This window comes from Ranitomeya variabilis, chromosome 2 (genome assembly GCF_051348905.1).
Source record: "Ranitomeya variabilis isolate aRanVar5 chromosome 2, aRanVar5.hap1, whole genome shotgun sequence".
Lineage (NCBI taxonomy): Eukaryota > Metazoa > Chordata > Amphibia > Anura > Dendrobatidae > Ranitomeya > Ranitomeya variabilis.
This window is the reverse complement of record NC_135233.1, coordinates 461,305,934-461,325,555: the sequence shown is the minus strand read 5'-3', so window position 1 is coordinate 461,325,555 and position 19,622 is coordinate 461,305,934. Positions and strand designations below refer to the sequence as shown.

General features: G+C 44.9%; 1 protein-coding gene across 1 annotated transcript; it reads left to right on the top strand.

The window, feature by feature from the left end:
- Positions 1-7,706: 7,706 nt before the first annotated feature.
- LOC143806682 (transmembrane protein 272-like) lies at positions 7,707-14,627 on the top strand. Its single transcript, XM_077287478.1, has 7 exons — positions 7,707-7,751; positions 9,525-9,597; positions 10,974-10,994; positions 11,146-11,205; positions 11,296-11,472; positions 11,686-11,840; positions 13,629-14,627. The coding sequence occupies exons 2-7, from the start codon at positions 9,558-9,560 to the stop codon at positions 13,935-13,937; spliced, it is 762 nt and encodes a 253-aa protein (XP_077143593.1). The 5' UTR covers positions 7,707-7,751; positions 9,525-9,557; the 3' UTR covers positions 13,938-14,627.
- The last annotated feature ends 4,995 nt before the right edge of the window (positions 14,628-19,622 follow it).

Below are 19,622 nucleotides of genomic sequence, written 5' to 3'. Positions count from 1 at the left end.
GCAGCACGTACAGGACCTTCCTAAAAAGGACCAATGAGAGACTGCTACAGAGCCTGCGTACCTACAGGATGTTCCTAGAAGGACCAATAGATTTGGCTGCAGTACCTGAGCATGTGACCCTTGATCTCCACTGAGAGATCTTACCCTGGGCATGCTCAGTGTGAGCAATGCAGGACTTAAGGTACCGTCACATTAAGCGACGCTGCAGCGATAGCGACAACGATGCCGATCGCTGCAGCGTCGCTGTTTGATCGCTGGAGAGCTGTCACACAGACCGCTCTCCAGCGACCAACTATGCTGAGGTCCTCGGGTAACCAGGGTAAACATCGGGTTGCTAAGCGCAGGGCCGCGCTTAGTAACCCGATGTTTACCCTGGTTACCAGCGTAAAAGTAAAAAAAACAAACAGTACATACTCACCTGCGCGTCCCTCAGCGTCTGCTTCCTGACACTGACTGAGCTCCGGCCCCTAACAGCAGAGCGGTGACGTCACCGCTGTGCTTTCACTTTCAATTTAGGGCCGGATCTCAGTCAGAGCAGGAAGCAGACGCTGGGGGACACGCAGGTGAGTATGTACTGTTTGTTTTTTTTACTTTTACGCTGGTAACCAGGGTAAACATCGGGTTACTAAGCGCGGCCCTGCGCTTAGTAACCCGATGTTTACCCTGGTTACCAGTGTAAAACATCGCTGGTATCGTTGCTTTTGGTGTCAAACACAATGATACACGGCGATCGGACGACCAAATAAAGTTCTGGACTTTATTCAGCGACCAGCGACATCACAGCAGGATCCTGATCGCTGCTGCGTGTCAAACTAAACGATATCGCTAGCGAGGACGCTGCAATGTCACGGATCGCTAGCGATATCGTTTAGTGTGACGGTACCTTTAGTCCCAGAAAAGCCTGCTCGCCGCAGATCAGTGCAGGGTACAATAGCAGAGCCTGGAGAGGCAGCAGTAACCCTTTGCACAGAATCAGGCTCAGTGAGACGCTAGGACCGACGTCTCCGCTGAGCAGGCTCCACTGCGGCCGATGGAGAATGGGAGACCGCAGCAGACACGGATTGAGATTCCCCCTGTGCAGCAGAGGAAACTCGACTCCTAACATTACCCCCCTCCTAGGGCCCCCCCTCCTTGAGCCTCGTTACGCTCAAAAGCTGCAATGAGCAGCGGAGCCCGAATGTGCTCCACAGGCTCCCAGGTTCTATCCTCTGGACTGTGACCCTTCCAATCCACCAGATAAAATTTCTTGCCACGTACCACCTTGCACCCCACGATAGCATTCACCTCAAACTCATCCGTGGATGAACCCGATGTACCGGCAGATGACTCAGAAAACCAGGACAAATGAACGGGCTCTAAGAGGGAAACGTGAAAGGTATTGGTGATACCAAGGCGTGGAGGAATCGCCAAACGGTAGACCACAGGGTTGAACTGTTCCAGAACCTTGAACGGGCCAATGTAGCGAGGCGCAAACTTAGTGGACTCAACTCGTAGCCTGATGTTACGGGCGGAGAGCCACACTAAGTCGCCAGGAGCAAAGGTCGGAGCGGGGCGCCGGTGTGTATCGGCCGAAACCCTCATTCTCTCCTTGGAGGCCCAGATGGCATCCTGTGTGCGATCCGAGATGTCACGTGCCTCCACCACCCAGTCTGCCACCCTAGAATCGGTGGATGACACGAGCATGGGCACAGGGACACGCGGATGCTGGCCGTAATTGAGGAGAAAAGGAGTCTGACCAGTGGAATCGGCTACGGCATTGTTCAAGGCAAATTCCGCCCAAGGTAGCAAAGATGCCCAGTCATCCTGCCTAGCAGAGACAAAATGTCGCAAGTATGTCACCATCGTCTGGTTGATTCTCTCTACCAACCCATTCGTCTCGGGATGATATGCAGAGGAGAGATTCAGCTCTATGCTGAGTAAACGGCAGAGCTCTCTCCAAATCCGAGACGCAAACTGGGGACCCCGGTCGCTGACAATTTTATCAGGCATTCCATGTAGGCGGAAAATATGTTTAATGAACTACGCCGCCAAGGCCCGTGCAGAAGGAAACCGTGGAAGCGGCACCAAATGCACCATCTTGGAAAAATGATCGGTGACTACCCAGATAACGGTGCAGCTACGAGACTTGGGTAAGCCCACCACGAAGTCCATCCCGACCATTTCCCAGGGCCTGTCTGCCACCGACATGGGGTAAAGTAACCCAGCAGGCCGTTGCTGAGGAGACCGATTCTGGGCGCAGGAGACACACGCCCGAATATAGTCCCCGACGTCACGAGCCATATGCGGCCACCAGTACATCCTCGCCAAAAGCTCAGATGTCCTCTTGGTCCCAAAATGTCCACCGACTCTGGACGAGTGAGCCCAAGAGAGAACCTCCGGTCGCAAATTCGCTGGTACAAAAGTCTTGCCCGGGGGCACGGACTCAAGCAAAACTGGAGCCACAGTTCTCAGGCTCTCAGAAGGGACAATAAGCCGAGGCTCCTCCTCCTCAGATGACACTACGGAGCGGGAGAGAGCATCGGCACGAGTGTTCATCTCCCCGGAGAGAAAATGGAGAGTAAAATGAAACCGGGAGAAGAACAGGGACCATCTAGCCTGGCGAGAATTCAGCCGCTGGGCCGTCTGTATATTCACCAAGTTCTTGTGGTCAGTGAACACTTGGAAGGGAAAGCGAGCTCCCTCCAAGAGGTGTCTCTACTCTGAAAAAGCCAACTTCATGGCTAGCAACTCCCTGTCCCCGATGGAATAATTCCTCTCCGCTGGTGTGAAGGTCTTGGAGAAAAAGAAGCAAGGATGCTTCCGACCTTGAGCATCCTTTTGGAAAAGGACTGCTCCAGCACCAACGGATGAGTCATCCACCTCCATGATAAATGGCTTATCTACATCGGGGCGATGTAGGATGGGAGCACTAGCGAAGTGTGACTTAATCGAGATAAAGGCCTTGGAGACCTCCTCTGACCACAACTTGGGATTTGCTCCCTTCTTGGTGAGGGCAACCAAGGGAGCTACCAAAGTTGAGAAGTGTGGAATGAACTGGCGATAGTAATTAATGAACCCCATAAAGCGCTGCACCGCTTTAAGAGAATGGGGTTCCTGCCAGTCCATCACAGCCTGTAGCTTGGCAGGATCCATAGCCAAACCCTGGGCAGAGATGATATAACCAAGGAAAGGCAAGGACTCCTGCTCAAACACACACTTCTCCAACTTGGCATAGAGGGAGTTTGCCCGTAAGAGGTCGAAGACTTTGCGAACATCTCTCCGATGGGAGTCAATATCTGGAGAGTAGATGAGAATATCATCCAGATAGACTACGACCGAGGTGGTGAGCATATCCCAGAAAATGTTATTCACAAAGTCTTGGAAAACGGCTGGCGTATTACAGAGCCCGAAGGGCATCACCAGGTATTCATAATGCCCATCCCTGGTGTTAAAAGCCGTCTTCCATTCGTCCCCCTCACGGATGCGAATCCGGTTAAAGGCACTCCGCAGATCTAATTTTGTAAATACCCTTGCTCCCCGTAGCCTATCAAAAAGCTCAGAAATCAGGGGTAATGGGTACTTGTTCTTAACGGTGATAGCGTTAAGACCCCTGTAATCTATGCATGGACGTAAGTCTCCTGTCCTCTTCTGTACGAAGAAGAACCCTGCCCCTGCTGGTGACACTGACTTCCTAATGAATCCTCTTGCCAGATTCTCTTGGATATACTGAGACATTGCCTCCATCTCCGGGAGAGATAACTGATAAACTCGACCCCGGGGAGGCTCAGCACCAGGCAAGAGGTCAATAGGACAGTCATAGGGGCGGTGAGGCGGAAGGGTCTCCGCAGCCCTTTTGGAGAACACGTCTGCATAGGGCCAATAGTGTTTGGGGAGAGAGGAAAGATCTGCGGGTACCTGAGTTGTAGCAACCTGAACGCACTCCCTCTGACATCTACCCTTGCACGATTTACTCCATCCCAAAATTCTCCCTGAGGACCACTCTATATGAGGAGAATGGTAGCGTAGCCATGGTATCCCCAACAGGACCTCATCAATTCCCTCAGGAATGACTAATAGGGAGATAATCTCCTGATGTGATGGAGACACAGAAAGCGTGATAGGAATGGTTTGGTGGGTAATCTGAGAGGGTAGTGTCGACCCATTTACCACTCGAACGGTTACTGGTTTGGCGAGCATAACCAGGGGTATTGCGTAACGCTGGGCGAAAGCAGATGACATAAAATTACCCTCCGCCCCAGAGTCCACGCATAGCTCTACCATAAGAGTGGATGGGCCAAAGGTAATTGTCCCCTTGAAGGACAACTTTGAGGCAAATGTCGCCGTGTCTAGTGTACCTCCTCCTACTGCCACTAGACGCTGACGTTTCCCCGACCGCTGAGGACACTTGGAGGCAAGATGTCCTGACTGCCGGCAAACATGACAGACCTTATGTGCACGAGCGGACTGGGACTTGGGTCCCGCTCGTGTCACCTCTATGGCCTCATGTGACTCGGACGCCTGGACTGGAGATTCCTGAGGTCTGGCGAAGGTGGGAGCCAGTCGAAACCTCTGCCTACACTGGGCTTGCTCCAACCCTCGCTCGTGAAAACGAAGGTCTATGCCAGTTGATACAGCTATGAGCTCCTCCAGTGTGGCGGGAATCTCCCTAGTAGCCAAAGCGTCCTTCACATGGTCAGCCAGCCCCCTCCAAAATACGGGAATGAGGGTTTTATCCGGCCATTCCAACTCAGACGCTAACGTCCGGAAGGTAACCGCAAAATGGCTGACCATGTCTGAACCCTGAGTCAAAGCCAGCAACTTGAGGTCCTACAAAGACCTTTTTCAGAGTGTCCAGAAACCGAGGAACACTCCGCACCACATGATCGTTGCGCTCCCACAGTGGCGTAGCCCACTTCAACGCCCTGTCCGACAAGAGAGATTATGAATTCCACCTTTGCCCGCTCTGTGGGAAAACGTGCAGCCAGGAGCTCGAGGTGTATACCACACTGGCTCACGAAACCCCTACACGACTTACTGTCCCCAGAGTATCTCTCAGGCAATGGGAGGTGAGATATGGTCGGAACAGAGGTGGCAGTGGGTAAAGCTGCTGCAGCCACGCTAGCAGCCTGAACAGCTATTGCGGTAACATCCACAGCCGAGGTTGCACGCTCAAGAGACGTCAACCGACCCTCCAGCAGCTGGATGTACCCCTGCAACCGCTGTTCATCTACCATTAATTAGCCAGATCCTGGCGCTAGTATACTGTTAGGGTTTGCGGAAAGCACCGAATATATTTATTGATGGGATTGGTGCGTTCGCAACCCGGGATCCACCGTGCAGGAAAGATCCTGCTACTAAGTGAATGGCGGCACAATATGGCGGTATGAACCAGCTCTGTTAACTTCACAGAGCGGCCGAGAAAGCAAAGCTCTGTGCCCTGTTAACTCTCACAGAGGCACAGGCTAACTACCCAGATGAGAGCAGTCAGTGGTCATGCATGCACACAACACTCCTCACCGGAGGTGCCAGCATTCTAGGGGCTTATTTCAGCCAGGTCCCTAAATACACTCATACACAATCTCCTCGCCAGAGGTGCCAGCATTCTAGGGGCTTATTTCAGCCAGGTCCCTGAACACATTCAAGCACATAACCACAGTGGCGCAAAGCACGTAACTTTGGAAGATACTAGCGCATGGCCGTGCGGCCATGCGAGCCTTAAATAGCTGCAGCACGTACAGGACCTTCCTAAAAAGGACCAATGAGAGACTGCTACAGAGCCTGCGTACCTACAGGACCTTCCTAGAAGGACCAATAGATTTAGCTGCAGTACCTGAGCATGTGACCCTTGATCTCCACTGAGAGATCTTACCCTGGGCATGCTCAGTGTGAGCAAAGCAGGACTTAGTCCCAGAAAAGCCTGCTCGCCGCAGATCAGTGCAGGGTACAATAGCAGAGCCTGGAGAGGCAGCAGTAACCCTTTGCACAGAATCAGGCTCAGTGAGACGCTGGGACCAACATCTCCGCTGAGCAGGCTCCACTGCGGCCGATGGAGAATGGGAGACCGCAGCAGACACAGATCAAGATTCCCCCTGTGCAGCAGAGGAAACTTGACTCCTAACACCCACCATCAGTAAATGTTGTAAAGAGGCAAAAAAAAAATCAAAAATGCTATAAATGTGGATTTTTAGTTGCTGTAATTTTGGAAACAAAATCCAATAAAAAACAATCAAAATGTCACAGCTATCCCAAAATGTTATCAGTAAAAACTACAACTTGCTACGCAAAAAAACAAGCCTTCAGGTTTAATCTATGGAAAAATGAAAAACTTGTGGGTCTCCTGAGAAAACCAGCAAACATTTATTCATTCTTTTTTACAAATATCTGATTTTTTTTCCACCACTAAAATATTTTTTCAAAATTGGCAACTTTGGTATTGCAGCAATTTTACTGATAGGTGAATCCTAATACCAGGTCACTTTTACCACACAATAAACACTGCAAAAAAAAAAAATTTAAAAAAATTCAGAAATTACATTTTTGTTTTTGTAATTTGTATACTACTTGGATTTTTTTTTATCATTTGTCAGTACACTGTATGGTAAAAAGTATGGGGTCAGTAAAAACTGCAACTGCCATATGACTCTTAGAAGAAGGGAAGTTAAAAAAAAAAGCAAAAACACAAAAGCGAAGACTGCCTGTGTCAGGAAAAGGTTAAATATTCTTCATCTACATAACAAGCTCGGTCGGTACTACAATTACTTATTCCCATATTGTCATTCATTATTCATAAGTGGAATCATGAGGAAATACATGCTGCTGTCACTTTAAACATGAAGATTCCTTAGAATTTTCATAAAAGTGGTTGTCCGGGACTTTTACATTAATGGCCTATCCTTAGAATGTCTGATTGGTGGGGGTGCGACACCTGGAATCACCACCGATCACTGTTCCCGCTGCCAGAAAACCTGCACAGCTCCGTCAACTGTATAGTGGCCGCGGCCGGTACTGCACATCCGACACCTTTTCAAATTAATACCCCCATAAATTAGATCAACACCCCAACCGATCAGATGTTGATCTGACTTCGCAGTTAAGCCCAGCTTTTTGGTTAACCCCTCGAGTGCCAGTACTCAAGCGTTAAGCCCGACGTCGTGGTTAAGCCTGACGTAAGGTTAAGTCATCAACGTAAAATTTGCAGACAACCCCTTTAAATTGGAAACATGTCCTAGAATTTTTGAGTATTTCTTTACACTGTACTGAAGATACTTGTCATACGCAAGAAATAATTTATAACCACACATACTCTGGCCACTTTGTGTCCTTTCCACCATACCATCTTTGTTACCTTTTAACTCCATTTTTGGTATCTGTGCAATCTACCCCCATAAAACATAAAGGACAGGGTATAACTGTAGCCATTTCACTATGGGAGGAAAGCCGACTTACTATTGTCTCTGCTTCTCACATGCACCATGAACATTGTCACATTTGGAATCCAATCATGTACATGTGCCTCTGAGATTCCCTAGCTGACTCTACGCACAACTATGTGTTTTGTTTAACAAAGGAATTCATTGGATCATTCATTGAAAATGAGGCGAAGAAGAATTAACTGTATGAATTAATTGTCAATCGTTGTCATGCCAGAGAAATTAACACACCTCTGCAAATTCAGAGGAGGGATAATTGATGGATTAATATAAATAGAGGTCACTTCTGTGTTATACACTGGTACAGACGCAGTTGTGGACTTATCACTGAGGATCAGAAAGGTATTGAACTCTTACAATCATCTTGTACTAGTGGATGGAGAAGAAGAAGACAGTTGACTCTAAAGTAGTATGGAACTTTTCTGGATTGGTCTTAGAACACTTTTCAAGACTTTTTTCTCGGGATAACTTTTGTGACGGTCTTCAGATGATCTGCCAGAAGTGGTGGCATAGATAACATTAACTGGTTGCTTGCTGCCTTTAAACAGATTCCAAGATAGGTTGTTGTATCTTGATGCAGAAGCTTTAGGCCACGTTGAGTTTTCGGTCAGTATTTTACATCAGTATTTGTAAGCCAAAACCAGGAGTGGGTGATAAATACAGAAGTGGTGATGAGTTTCTATTATATTTTTCCTCTGATTGCTACATTCCTTATTTTGGGTTACAAATACTGATGTAAAATACTGACCAAATACTGAATGTGTGAATGTGACCTTAGCATTTAGGATATCAAGATTGTAGGCATTGTCTGTTATTATATATGACAAAAGGAGGTCAATGAGTATTCTTGTGTAGGACTCATGATCAGTATTGTTGGAAGTTCTGCTTCTTGTGTTAGCCTAATCTATATCTTGTCTTTAAGTGATATATTTCTCTGGAAGCTTTCTTTATTCTTCATCTTAGTAGTGTACCATTGGTTGAATGTTCTCCTGGAGGAATGTTGTTTTGAGAATGTTCTTGCTTTGAGAACTTTGCATATTTATGGCATATAAGAGGTTAAAATAGATCTCAAAAAGGTTTGTAAATCTGATCTGATCTGTTAGAAAATGCTCTTTGGATTTGCTGAAGAATGTTACATTCAACTGTCATCTAAAATATTTGGGTTTGTTTGTTTGGTAATAGCAGTAGTACTTGTTGAAGATCTGAAAAGTGTCGTCCAAAGTTAATATGTTGCTTTACGGTCAACATCAACTATTAGGGAAGATTATAGAATTTTTTTGATGTACCATGACATGTCAGTTGACAATCATGGCTTGTCAGTTGAAGGTCATGACTTGTCAGTCGGTGATCATGGTTTGTCAGTCGACGATCATGGCTTGTCAGTTGATGATTTGATGATCATGGCTCGCCAGTTGATGATCATGGCTCGTCAGTTGATTTTCATGGCTTGTCAGTCGACGATCATGGCTTGTCAGTTGATGATTTGATGATCATGGCTCGTCAGTTGGAGATCATAACTTGTCAGTCGGTGATCATGGCTCGTCAGTTGATGGTCATGGCTTGTCAGTTGATGATCATGGCTTGTCAGTTGATGATCATGGCTTGTCAGTCGATGATCATGGCATTTCACTCGATCATGGCTTGTCAGTCGATGAGCATGGCTTGTCAGTCGATGAGCATGGCTTGTCAGTCAATGAGCATGGCTTGTCAGTCGATGATCCTGACTTGTCAGCTACTGTTCATGGATTTGCTATTTCTTGTTATATAGAATGAATTATTTGATTCTTTTTAAAGACATATCACATCTTCTTGGTGTCAGTCTTTGTTTTGAAAAATTAGGAGTCTCCCGATCTTTCCATAGATTTGGCATAAATTACTCAGATACTTTATGGAGCAGTGCCATCTTGTGGAACGTAGAAGCATCAGTGTTACGGCAAACTGTATATTTTTGGTTTTAAATGTGAATATATGTAAGGATATAAATTTTTTAGATGTATAGGAAGCTTAAAAACAGTGGCATTATGAACCGGCAGTAAGTGGTGCAATGTTCTAAATTGTTCAAAATTAGCTCTATTGTATTTTTATGTATTCCTCATCTTTTCCCATCTCCTTTAGGAAAGGAAGACAGGTTGAAATACAGCAGACACCATGATAGGAGAACAAGAACAGAATGTATCGAAAACTAGCAGTAAGTATATGACAATACATTTTTTTTTATTTCTATCAAATTAAACCTGGAAGTATAGGAGAGTAATAGGTAATGTTTAGACCACTCTAAGGGCATGGACTGGCCAATGGTCTGCTGACTAGAGCGTGACAACCTTATAGGAATATGTGAAGCTATCATGCTCGGATTCTGAGAACTCAGCCAGTCCATTCCTTAACGGTCCATGCTTGAACCGATTGACACTGACATCTGAATGGGCCTTCAGTGTTAGAATAGTTCTAGGATTTTGATAAATTTTTCGATGTCTGAAATAATAATTAAAATGACCAAAATTAAGGCCCCTCGTACTCATTAGGTAGCTATCGAAGAAACAATAGTTCAGCTAACAGCTACCTCCCCGTATGTCCTATACACAGGGACTTGCCTGTGCACTCTTGTGTTTTCTAGGAGATATTCCCTGTGCTGAAAAAAGGATCAAACATTGTAAATCCAACAAGATTGATACTTCTCTCTCCCAAAATTATCTTTCGAGAGACACCATAAAAAATAGACAATGGACCAATCCCATAAATATCAGCGGGTTAGGAGGACTTTAGTCTAATGTACGAGGGCTTTAAGTCTGATTATTTTTCCAACCTAATCTTTGAGTCATCGTTTACTAAGTTGTTAAACTTTAGAACAACATTCCAATTATTTTCGTAAGAAGAGGAGGGAGGGAATGATTACCTGACACATCATATGCAAAATACACATGCCCTATTCTTGTAGTCACTAACAGCTGATAACTGATGCCAGTGGGGAGCTCCCATACACATTGTTGGAAGATGTTGTTTCGGCTAGGTTCTCACCAGTGTTTCTGAATCTATCACATAACGGAAAATTGGACTTTGATGGAATCTGTCCAGTTTCTATCATTTTACCTGAAAAAAATAAATAAAGGATTAAACAATATCATCCGAGTTCAGAGATATATCACCTCACTATACTGATCTGCATAGTTATTTATGAGTGATGAGCGATGATAACACCTTATCCGAGCATGCTCAGGTGCTAACCGAGTGTCTTCGGCGTGCTCAAAAAATATGTTCAAGTCCTTACGCCTGCATGTCTCGCAGCTGTTCGACAGCTAGAACACATGCAGGGATTATTGCCTGTTTGTTAGGCAATCCCTGCATGTGTTCCAGCTGTTGAACAGCCACGAGACCTTCAGGCACAGGGACTGGAACACATTATTCGAGCATGCCGAAGACACTCGGTTAGCACCCGAGCATGCTCAGATAACACCTTATCCCAGCACACTCATTCATCACTATTATTTATCCATTATTAGCATTAGGTCTAATCTGAAGGATGTAGCCTGTACACGGTGGTAATGCAAGTCTCTATTATTATTGCAGGGTGCTGCAGTGGGAGCATGAGTAAGTATGAACTCCTCTTTTGAAATTTACATACAGAATATTTTCGAGGACTCCCTTCTGCCAATGTATTTCACACTGAGCGAGGCGGAATGATAGATGTTCCATATATATAGGCGTGCAATATTCTAATCATGTTCAATTTGAATTTTAGTCATGCAGATAATTCTATTCGGAATTTGGACTCCGATTAATATTGCATACATTGTTGTTGGTAAGTGATAACTTAATGATATGTAATACTAATAATAAGTCCTGGTTTACCAGCTTTGTTTTATTAATGTTTCATTTCTTCTTTATTCAGGTGCAAGAAACCAAAATAATTGTGTGGCAGAACCTCACATCCCAATTTATATGATTGTCGCGGGGGCATTCGGCTTAGCACTTTTGGTCCTGCTACCCTTGGAATGCTGCCTCCCCAAGGTCAAAAAAATTCTCGGAGGTCTCATAGGTTTATTTCTCTTTGCCTGGTTCATTGCAGGTAAGAACTTGACAGATGCAATATGTGGCAGCTACAAAGTTATGGATTGTCTACTGTGTCTCACAATAGGAGAAGCATCGGGTACATCTAATAGGTTTATTCATTTAGAAAGAGGTTGTAGATATTTTCACTTTTGCCAAATCGGAGTATTTTCTGTATGCAACTTTTACATTCAACTTTTGTGAAATTTCGGAAAATTCCTTTATTTTGCAGGCAGCGTCTGGGTCTTCAGAATTTATAGGAACCAAAATAGAGATTGCAACAATGGCATGTATCTGTTCGTTTTCTCCATCCTGATTATTCAGTACATTTTTATTGGAATTGGAATAATTTCCACTCTGCTTTCCTGCTTCTGCTGTGAGAATTTAGTAAGTCATTATTTACTGCTATTTTTAATATTATTGTTATTATTTTTTCTATTATTATTATTTCAGCAATCGAATCTACAATAAATGCCAAAGACGCATAAAAAAGAGCACTATTTGACAACAGTTGTTATTGAGTGTGCCCCATTTGTAAAAAATATGATGCATACAGTTAGACAATATCGATTACAATAATATTCCGAGCCTTCAGGGGTGCACTTAATATTTTAAAAGGGTTGTGCGGTCTTAGGCTAAAAGTCTGCAGTCACTCTATGTGACTGCAGACTTGTGAATACTCACATCATGTGCACTATGGGGATTCTCCTGTGTCGGGAGCGGTGGACACGTGAACCCAAGTGTGACATTTGCATGCATACGGTCACATGCCTACTAGATGTGCGTGGCCTCGCTCAATGCAATTGTATCGAGTAAGGCCAGGCAAGTCTAGTCGGAATGTAACCAGGAGCATGCAAATGATATACTTGTGGTCACATGACTGCACGATGTGAGGATTCACAAGTCTGCAGTCACATAGAGTGACTGCAGACTTGTAGCCTTGTGGGGGTCCCAGTCTGCTGCTGCCCCCTCTAATACTTAGCAGAGTCCCACTTCTCTGTTATCAGTGTTACATATTGTGCCACTGTATATAATAGCTCCATTACCTGAATATAATAGCACCACCCCCTGTATCTTCTGCATATAATAGCTCCACACTTTGTGCCCCCTGAGCATATTAGTGATACCCACTATGCCTCCTGAATATACTACATGAAACATGGCTATACACTCTGACCCCAACTCTAATAGCTTCACACGCTGTGTCTCAAGGTATAAAAAAGACCACACTATGCCCTCTGAATAAAAAAAAAACACCTATACTGTGGTCCAGATTCAAATATACCCCCTTTGTGCCCCCTGAATAAAAACGATGGTCATCAATATGCTTCTAAATACAAATATATCTCCATTATTCCTCCTGAAAAACAATCATTCCAAGCTGTGCCTTCTGAATGCTAGAATGCCCTGCACCGCCCTAAAAACATACTATATTTGCCCCCTGAATAAAAAATATTCCCCATACTGTGCCTCTAAATAAAAGTACGCGTCCCCTACCTGGTATAAATGCCTCTGTTCTCCTGAATCCTGCCCTGTTTTTCTTTTATTCCTGCGCCTCTCTGTTCCTGAGATATGGCCCTCTCTGTTCCCCGTAAAGCTAGCCTTTTATAGCCAAGTAGGCGTGACCCTCAACTCTTCTTTTTAATGATCACACCCAGTTGGCTAAAAGAAATATTAGATTTATATGTAAGAAAGAAGGGGCCATATCTCAGGAACAAAAGAAGAACATTGCCGGATTCAGGAGAACAGCGGCTTTTCCACTAGGTAAAGAAATGACATATTTATGGCGAGTGACAGGTCCTTTTATGTGAGTTCCTCCAGTGTTTCTCCTGCTTTTGTCTTAAATCTGAGAGTGAGAGATGAAGCCATGACTCCCGAAGCCTCTTTTACAAGGCAGGAGAGGCTTTGAGGGTCGTACGGTTGCCTTGGCAACATGGTAGAAGAGCTCTTGCCATTGTGCTTTAGGCCAAAGAGACGCGTGTAATTTCTTTCAAAAACCGCCCCATCATTTAGCACCTGTTCCTGAAATATAAAGACAGTATATGACGGCACAGCTTCCATTTCCATGTAAATTCCACCTTTTACTGTTTCGTCGTTGCCGATTTGTCTTTTTTTATGAAATTTTAAAAATTTCAGTATTTTAATTTTGTCTCTTTTTTTGTGTTTTTTTTACAGTGCTGCGCTAAGATCTGCAGATCCTTCGAGAGCTGCTTATCGTGCTGCCCGTGTTTGGGGTGCTTGAAATGTTTACAGTGCACTAAGTGTAGAGAATCCTGCCAGTGCTTGGACTGCAGCAAATGTCTGCAGTGCTGCAGCTGCATGGACTCCTGCAGGTGTCTGGAGTGCAACGACTGCAGCAGCTGCTGCGATTGTTTCCAGTCCTTGTGCTGCTGCTGTAAAAGTATCCAGTGCAGCAGCTGCCTGAACTGCAGCAAGTGCAGTCAGTGCATGCAGTGTTCGCAGTGCTGCGGCATTAAAGTCTGAGCCAGTGCGGCACAAATCCGTCAGGTATCTAAATGAATAATGTGCTGTTCTAACTGTGAGACACTAAGGGCCTGTGCACACGTTGCAGTTTTGTAGCTTTTTTTTTTTCTGCTCAGATTTTTCACAAAACCTGAAAGATCTCCTGATGCCAGCAAAGTGAATGAGATTCTTGTTGCTTATTTTTTTTTCCTTGCAGATTTAAATCTGCAGCATGTCAATTCTTTCAGCGTTTTTGCTGCAGATTTCACCCATACGAATGAATGGGGAAAAAAACCTTCAGCAAAAAAGCATGGAAAAAAATGGGGGAAAAAATCTGCAGCAAAAAAAGCATGGAAAAAATGCACATATTTCAAGCAGCGTTTTTCCTGCCAAGAAATAATGCAGACATTTTTGCTGCAAATACTTAATGTGTGCACATACCCGTTACCTCATTAGTAGCTTGAAACATCAGTTGATTGTGAAGTGGATAAGCGAAAAAGTTTATTTTTGTATAGCCGGTATAACAAAATATCAAATATTTATTACTAACTTTATATATTCATTAGTATATTAAGCGTGCAGGTGTTCTATAGATACAGTCTGTGTCTTTCCTGCGAGCTCATACCAGTAATTAATGGTCAAGTTTATAAAGAATCAATGAAAATTATGTAAAGAATTCTGAACAAATAATAAAAAAAAGTTTGAAAAAAGTTTAGTTTTGACTTTTTACTTGTATTATAAATGGTTACTCTCATCCTGTTTATACAAATGGCTATGACAGTCCAAAAAGTGGAGTGACAAACAGCCAAAGCCAAGTTCACACGTCACAGATTTGTCACAGATTTGTAATCTGGATTGCTAATCCACAGCAATGTTATGGTTTGTGCATACGTTGCAGTTTTGTGTTTTGTGCCACTTTTTCCTGCGCAGATTTGTCACAAAACCTGAAGGATTTCCCAGTGCCTGCACAGCGAATGAGATTCCCGAAGCCTCCATGCACACATTGCTTTTTTTTTTTTTTTGCAGATGTCAATTCTTTCAATGTTTTGCTGCAGATTTCACCCATACTAATGAGTGAAGGAAAATCTGCAACAAAAAATGCAGGAAACAAAACTTCATAAACTCGCCAATTTACACAGCGTTTACCCTGCCAAGAGATGCAGAAATAGTGCAGAAATTTTGACTAAAAATACTTGTGCACATTCCCTAAATGGACTTTTCAAAAATCACATTCATGCATTGGAGGGGGGAAAAAAATCGGCACGAAAGTGAAAAAATGATGCGGATTTAGGATCGGAAGCACGCTCATTCTTCCACGTATCTTCATTGCTAAGAAAAAGGAATGGGATGAAATCAGCAGCCAAATCCACAATGAAATCTGCAAGTAACACATGTGGATTGTGTCTGCAGATTCGTGTCAGGGAAAGCCTGGTCTAACTGCATAAATGCAATAGTCGCTATTTATTGTGGCATCTAAGTGGTTTAGCTAGTTCCGATCCCATACACAGCAGCAGGATATCAGCTATATGTTACAGCCTACACCTGCAGCCGACAGGGAAGCTTTACGCTCAAGATTTCTGCCACTTCCATTCAAGTACGGTGGGAAGAGATAGAACCCAATATTCTGTTCAAAAAAGGAGGTAATTTTTCCATTCTCAAGTTTTGGAGTCTTGGGTCTCTAAATTCAATTTGGGGTTCGAAGAAGTGTAATCGTATTATTGCTTTGCTGTATGGAAGCTGATCCATTACTCAGACTACTACCCTGACGTAAGTGAGGAACGCGAAAACTGCTGCTCCATGAATGGAAATAGATTTTGGACAATAATCAGATGTTACCTTCCCCGAGCAGGATCCAGAATTTAACGAATAGACTTGACAGAATATTGGCCCAGAGCTGGGTATTACGGAATAACATAATCCATTTTCAATTATCCTTCAATAAGCAGAAAAGCTCCGAAATACTAAACTGCAGTCACTCTGGAACCCACATCATAACCTCTCCGTGAAACCACTTAAAAGCCCGGTCCAATTTGTTTGCAATTTTTCCTAGCGGCTGAGTGGTCGCCACTTCAAAAAGCACTCAGGACTCGATAGATCATAACCACAAGTGTCATTGCTGTAAAAACTAAGTTCAGGTCCCACAGAGCCCACTTTGTAGATTGTGGCAAAGCATGGAAATGCCAGGCTCGCTTCAACAATGGACATCCAAGGGTTACAACAGCACAAAATGATTATGATTTGTTGCTAAGAGCCCGATTCAGCACGGGGATTTTGCTGGACTTCTTGCAGCCGCCACAGAAAAAAAAACCCACGTCAATGGGTTTTATGCATGTTATTGTTCTGTCACCAGGTTTTTGCTTATTTATCTGAGATCGGCATCATGTAGGGATAGAGACCCTGATTCCAGGCATGTGCCACTTTCTGGGCTGCTAGTTGCACAATATATATTGTGGCGGCAGTGTGAATCTTTTATATTGGAGCCTTGTAGGGATTATATGCTGTGGTGCGCGTGCGCTGGCTTGCCTCCCTCCCTGCGCCTCTTGTGTCCGGCCGTGACGCGTCCACGGCTGGTGACCTGGTTGCTAGGTTCTCCTGCAGCCACTCACCAGTTGCTAGACGCTGGCCGGGCCACGGGGTTGAGGGGGTGGAGAGCCGCGGGCGCATGCGCCGTCACTCACATCTTGGTGACTCATCTGGTCACATGACCACCATGTGATCTAGGGATTATGGGATATAAGGTCCTGGACGCCGCTCAACAACACATCCTCTTGATAAAGCAGTAAGATAACAGTGAAACGTGCGTCGGGGGTATCGCTCAATCCAGGGATTACATCTATTGGGTAAGATCCGTCCTCAGGTTGTGTCCCAGGAGGGTTTTTTTTCATGCCATGGGGCGTTGTATTTAGGTGACCCACCCTGGGCACTCCTCACCTCTACCTTTTCTGCAGTGGCCTTCCCTTTTGTGCTGGCTTTTTTCTTGCATGTCCACAGCCACAGTGGCGATATTTGTTGAGTATAGGACATTTAGGCCGGTTCACAGGAGGGCTTGGTTCCCTGTTTAAGGGCACTTTTTTGATATTTGGGATCTTCTCTTTGTATATTTATATGTGTCAACAATTTTGTTGCTAATACAATGTATACTGATATGCATGTATCTCTGGTGTTTTCATTGGTGTCTTTTAATGTGTGTTAGTTTTTTTAACTATTTTCCTTAATAAATATATACTTTCTTAAAAACTCCCGCTGTCCTCCTGTGTGTACATTGTTCTATTGGGAGTAGTATGTAGAGTGGGCTGAGACAATTTCTCTGGCCACTTTGGTTAATATGAGTCTGGGTGTATGTGTAGTGTTAAAAATAATAATACAGGTCAACTTAGTGTTGAGCGATACCTTCCGATATCGGAAAGTATCGGTATCGGAAAGTATCGGCCGATACCGTCAAAGTATCGGATCCAATCCGATACCGATACCCGATCCCAATGCAAGTCAATGGGACGAAAATATCGGAATTAAAATAAACCCTTTCTTTCCTTGTAGGTTAATTCTACATGAAGGAAAACAACTAAGAATAATGTAGGATGTATTGGGGGTAGTGGCGGAGACATTAAAGGCATAGAGGTTTAGCCCAATCAAATATAATAGCCGGAATTTTATTTTTTTTTATGACGTTCGGCGTTAGAAAGATTTGGACTATGTTATTTTTTTTTTTTATTTTGTCAGCTATTGATGTTTCACTACTTCCACGCCCTTCACCTTCTTTTTTACTTCTCCCACACTTTCTTCTTCTTTATTATCCTCATCATCAGCTTCTTTGACATCACCTTATTCATCTTCTTCTTCATCTTCTACCTATTATTTTTTTGGTTACATTGTTCATATTCTTTTTATTTTACTATTATCTTCATCATATTCTACTTCTTCATCATATTCTTATTTGTGACAGGCATTCCCGTAGTTGTTATCTATAAAAGTTTGAAGATTACACCTTCCGTTCTGCCTGTCACAAAACAGTTACATTTGTCCGCGTTCAGTTTGGCCTGCAGCATCAGGCTTTATCCAGGGGCACCACGAGGAGGAACGGACTCACCCCCATACACTGCTTAGTCTTCTTCTGCTTATAATTTAGATAATTTCTTTTGCTCTGATATTTAGTGTTATGCTTAATGTTCTTCTGCTCTTTGTTCTGCAGCCTCTTGTTCTTCTGCTTCTCGGTCTTCCAGGTCATCGTCGTCTCCAGGGTCGTCGTCGTCTCCAGGGTCGTCGTCTCCGGGGTCGTCGTCATCGGGGTGGTCTTCAGGGTCATCGTCTCCAGGGTCGTCGTCATCTCGGTGGTTGTCATCTCTGGTGTCGTCGTCATCTTAGGGGTGGTCTTCCGGGTCATCGTCTTTAGGGTCTTGAACTTGGAAATGTAGCGGAAGGTACAAGAAGGCTGAGAAAATGCCGAGAAACAGCTGATGGAACTGGAACTCGGATGGCTACCCGAAGGTCCAAGAGCCAATGGAACTACCAAGGACCAGCTGACGTTACTGGAACCCGGTTACTAAGCAGGAGGTACCCGTGCCCGAAAGCACTACCAAGGACCACCTGACGTTGGTGGAACTCGGATACCCAGAGGGAGGCACCTAAGCCAAAGGCTCTGCCCGGAACCAGCTGACGGTACTTGAACCAGGATGGGGAGCAGAAGGTACAAGAGCAAAAGACACTGCCGAGAACCAGCTGACGGTACTGGAACCCGGATGGGTAGTCGAAGGTCCAAGAGCCAATGGAACTACCGAGGACCAGCTGACGTTACTGGAACCCGGTTACTAAGCAGGAGGTACCCGTGCCTGAAAGCACTACCAAGGACCACCTGACGTTGGTGGAACTCGGATACCCAGAGGGAGGCACCTAAGCCAAAGGCTCTGCCCGGAACCAGCTGACGGTACTGGAACCAGGATGGGGAGCAGAAGTTACAAGAGCAAAAGCCACTGCCGAGAACCAGCTGACAGTACTGGAACCCGGATGGGTAGCCGAAGGTCCAAGAGCCAATGGAACTACCGAGGACCAGCTGACGTTACTGGAACCCGGTTACTAAGCAGGAGGTACCCGTGCCTGAAAGCACTACCAAGGACCACCTGACGTTGGTGGAACTCGGATACCCAGAAGGAGGCACCTAAGCCAAAGGCTCTGCCCGGAACCAGCTGACGGTGCTGGAACCAGGATGGTGACCTATTCAAGCTTGTCTTCCTAGAGCCCCAACTAGCAGTGTTGGAGCAAAGGGACAGCAGGAGGTGGAGGAGATTGTAGGCCGAAGCCTGCACTGGCGGCAGCTTTGGGTCTGTTGTGTCTGCGTGGCTGTTGCAGGACACGTTGCCGGCTGCACAGCAGGGGAACAGCTGGCGGTGCTGAACCCCACTGACACATTGGCGAGGTGTTTGGCTCTGTGCAGCCAGCACTTCCGGACAGCAACTAGCGTTGTTGGAGCCCGGGCTCTGCAGGTGGAGCAGAGTGTAGGCCGAAGCCTAATTGAACCGATTTTAAAGGTAACCTTTAACCCCCCCTCAGGGGTTACAAACTACAAGAGCCACAGCTTGGGCAGCAGTAATGCTGCACAAGTCAAAGGTTGCTCTTTTAATTTTGCTCCTTGCACATGCAGAAAGAAACACGTATAACATTTAGGCCCTTAAGCAGTCAAACTGTTTTGGAGGCGTGAGTTCCCTTCGTAAT

Bases quoted from the DNA above. Each gene is read 5' to 3' on its own strand.
- LOC143806682 (XM_077287478.1), top strand. From the start codon at position 9,558: ATGATAGGAGAACAAGAACAGAATGTATCGAAAACTAGCA. The intron at 9,598-10,973 runs GTAAGTATATGA...TTATTATTGCAG, and splicing joins GAATGTATCGAAAACTAGCA to GGTGCTGCAGTGGGAGCATG. The intron at 11,841-13,628 runs GTAAGTCATTAT...TTTTTTTTACAG, and splicing joins GCTTCTGCTGTGAGAATTTA to TGCTGCGCTAAGATCTGCAG.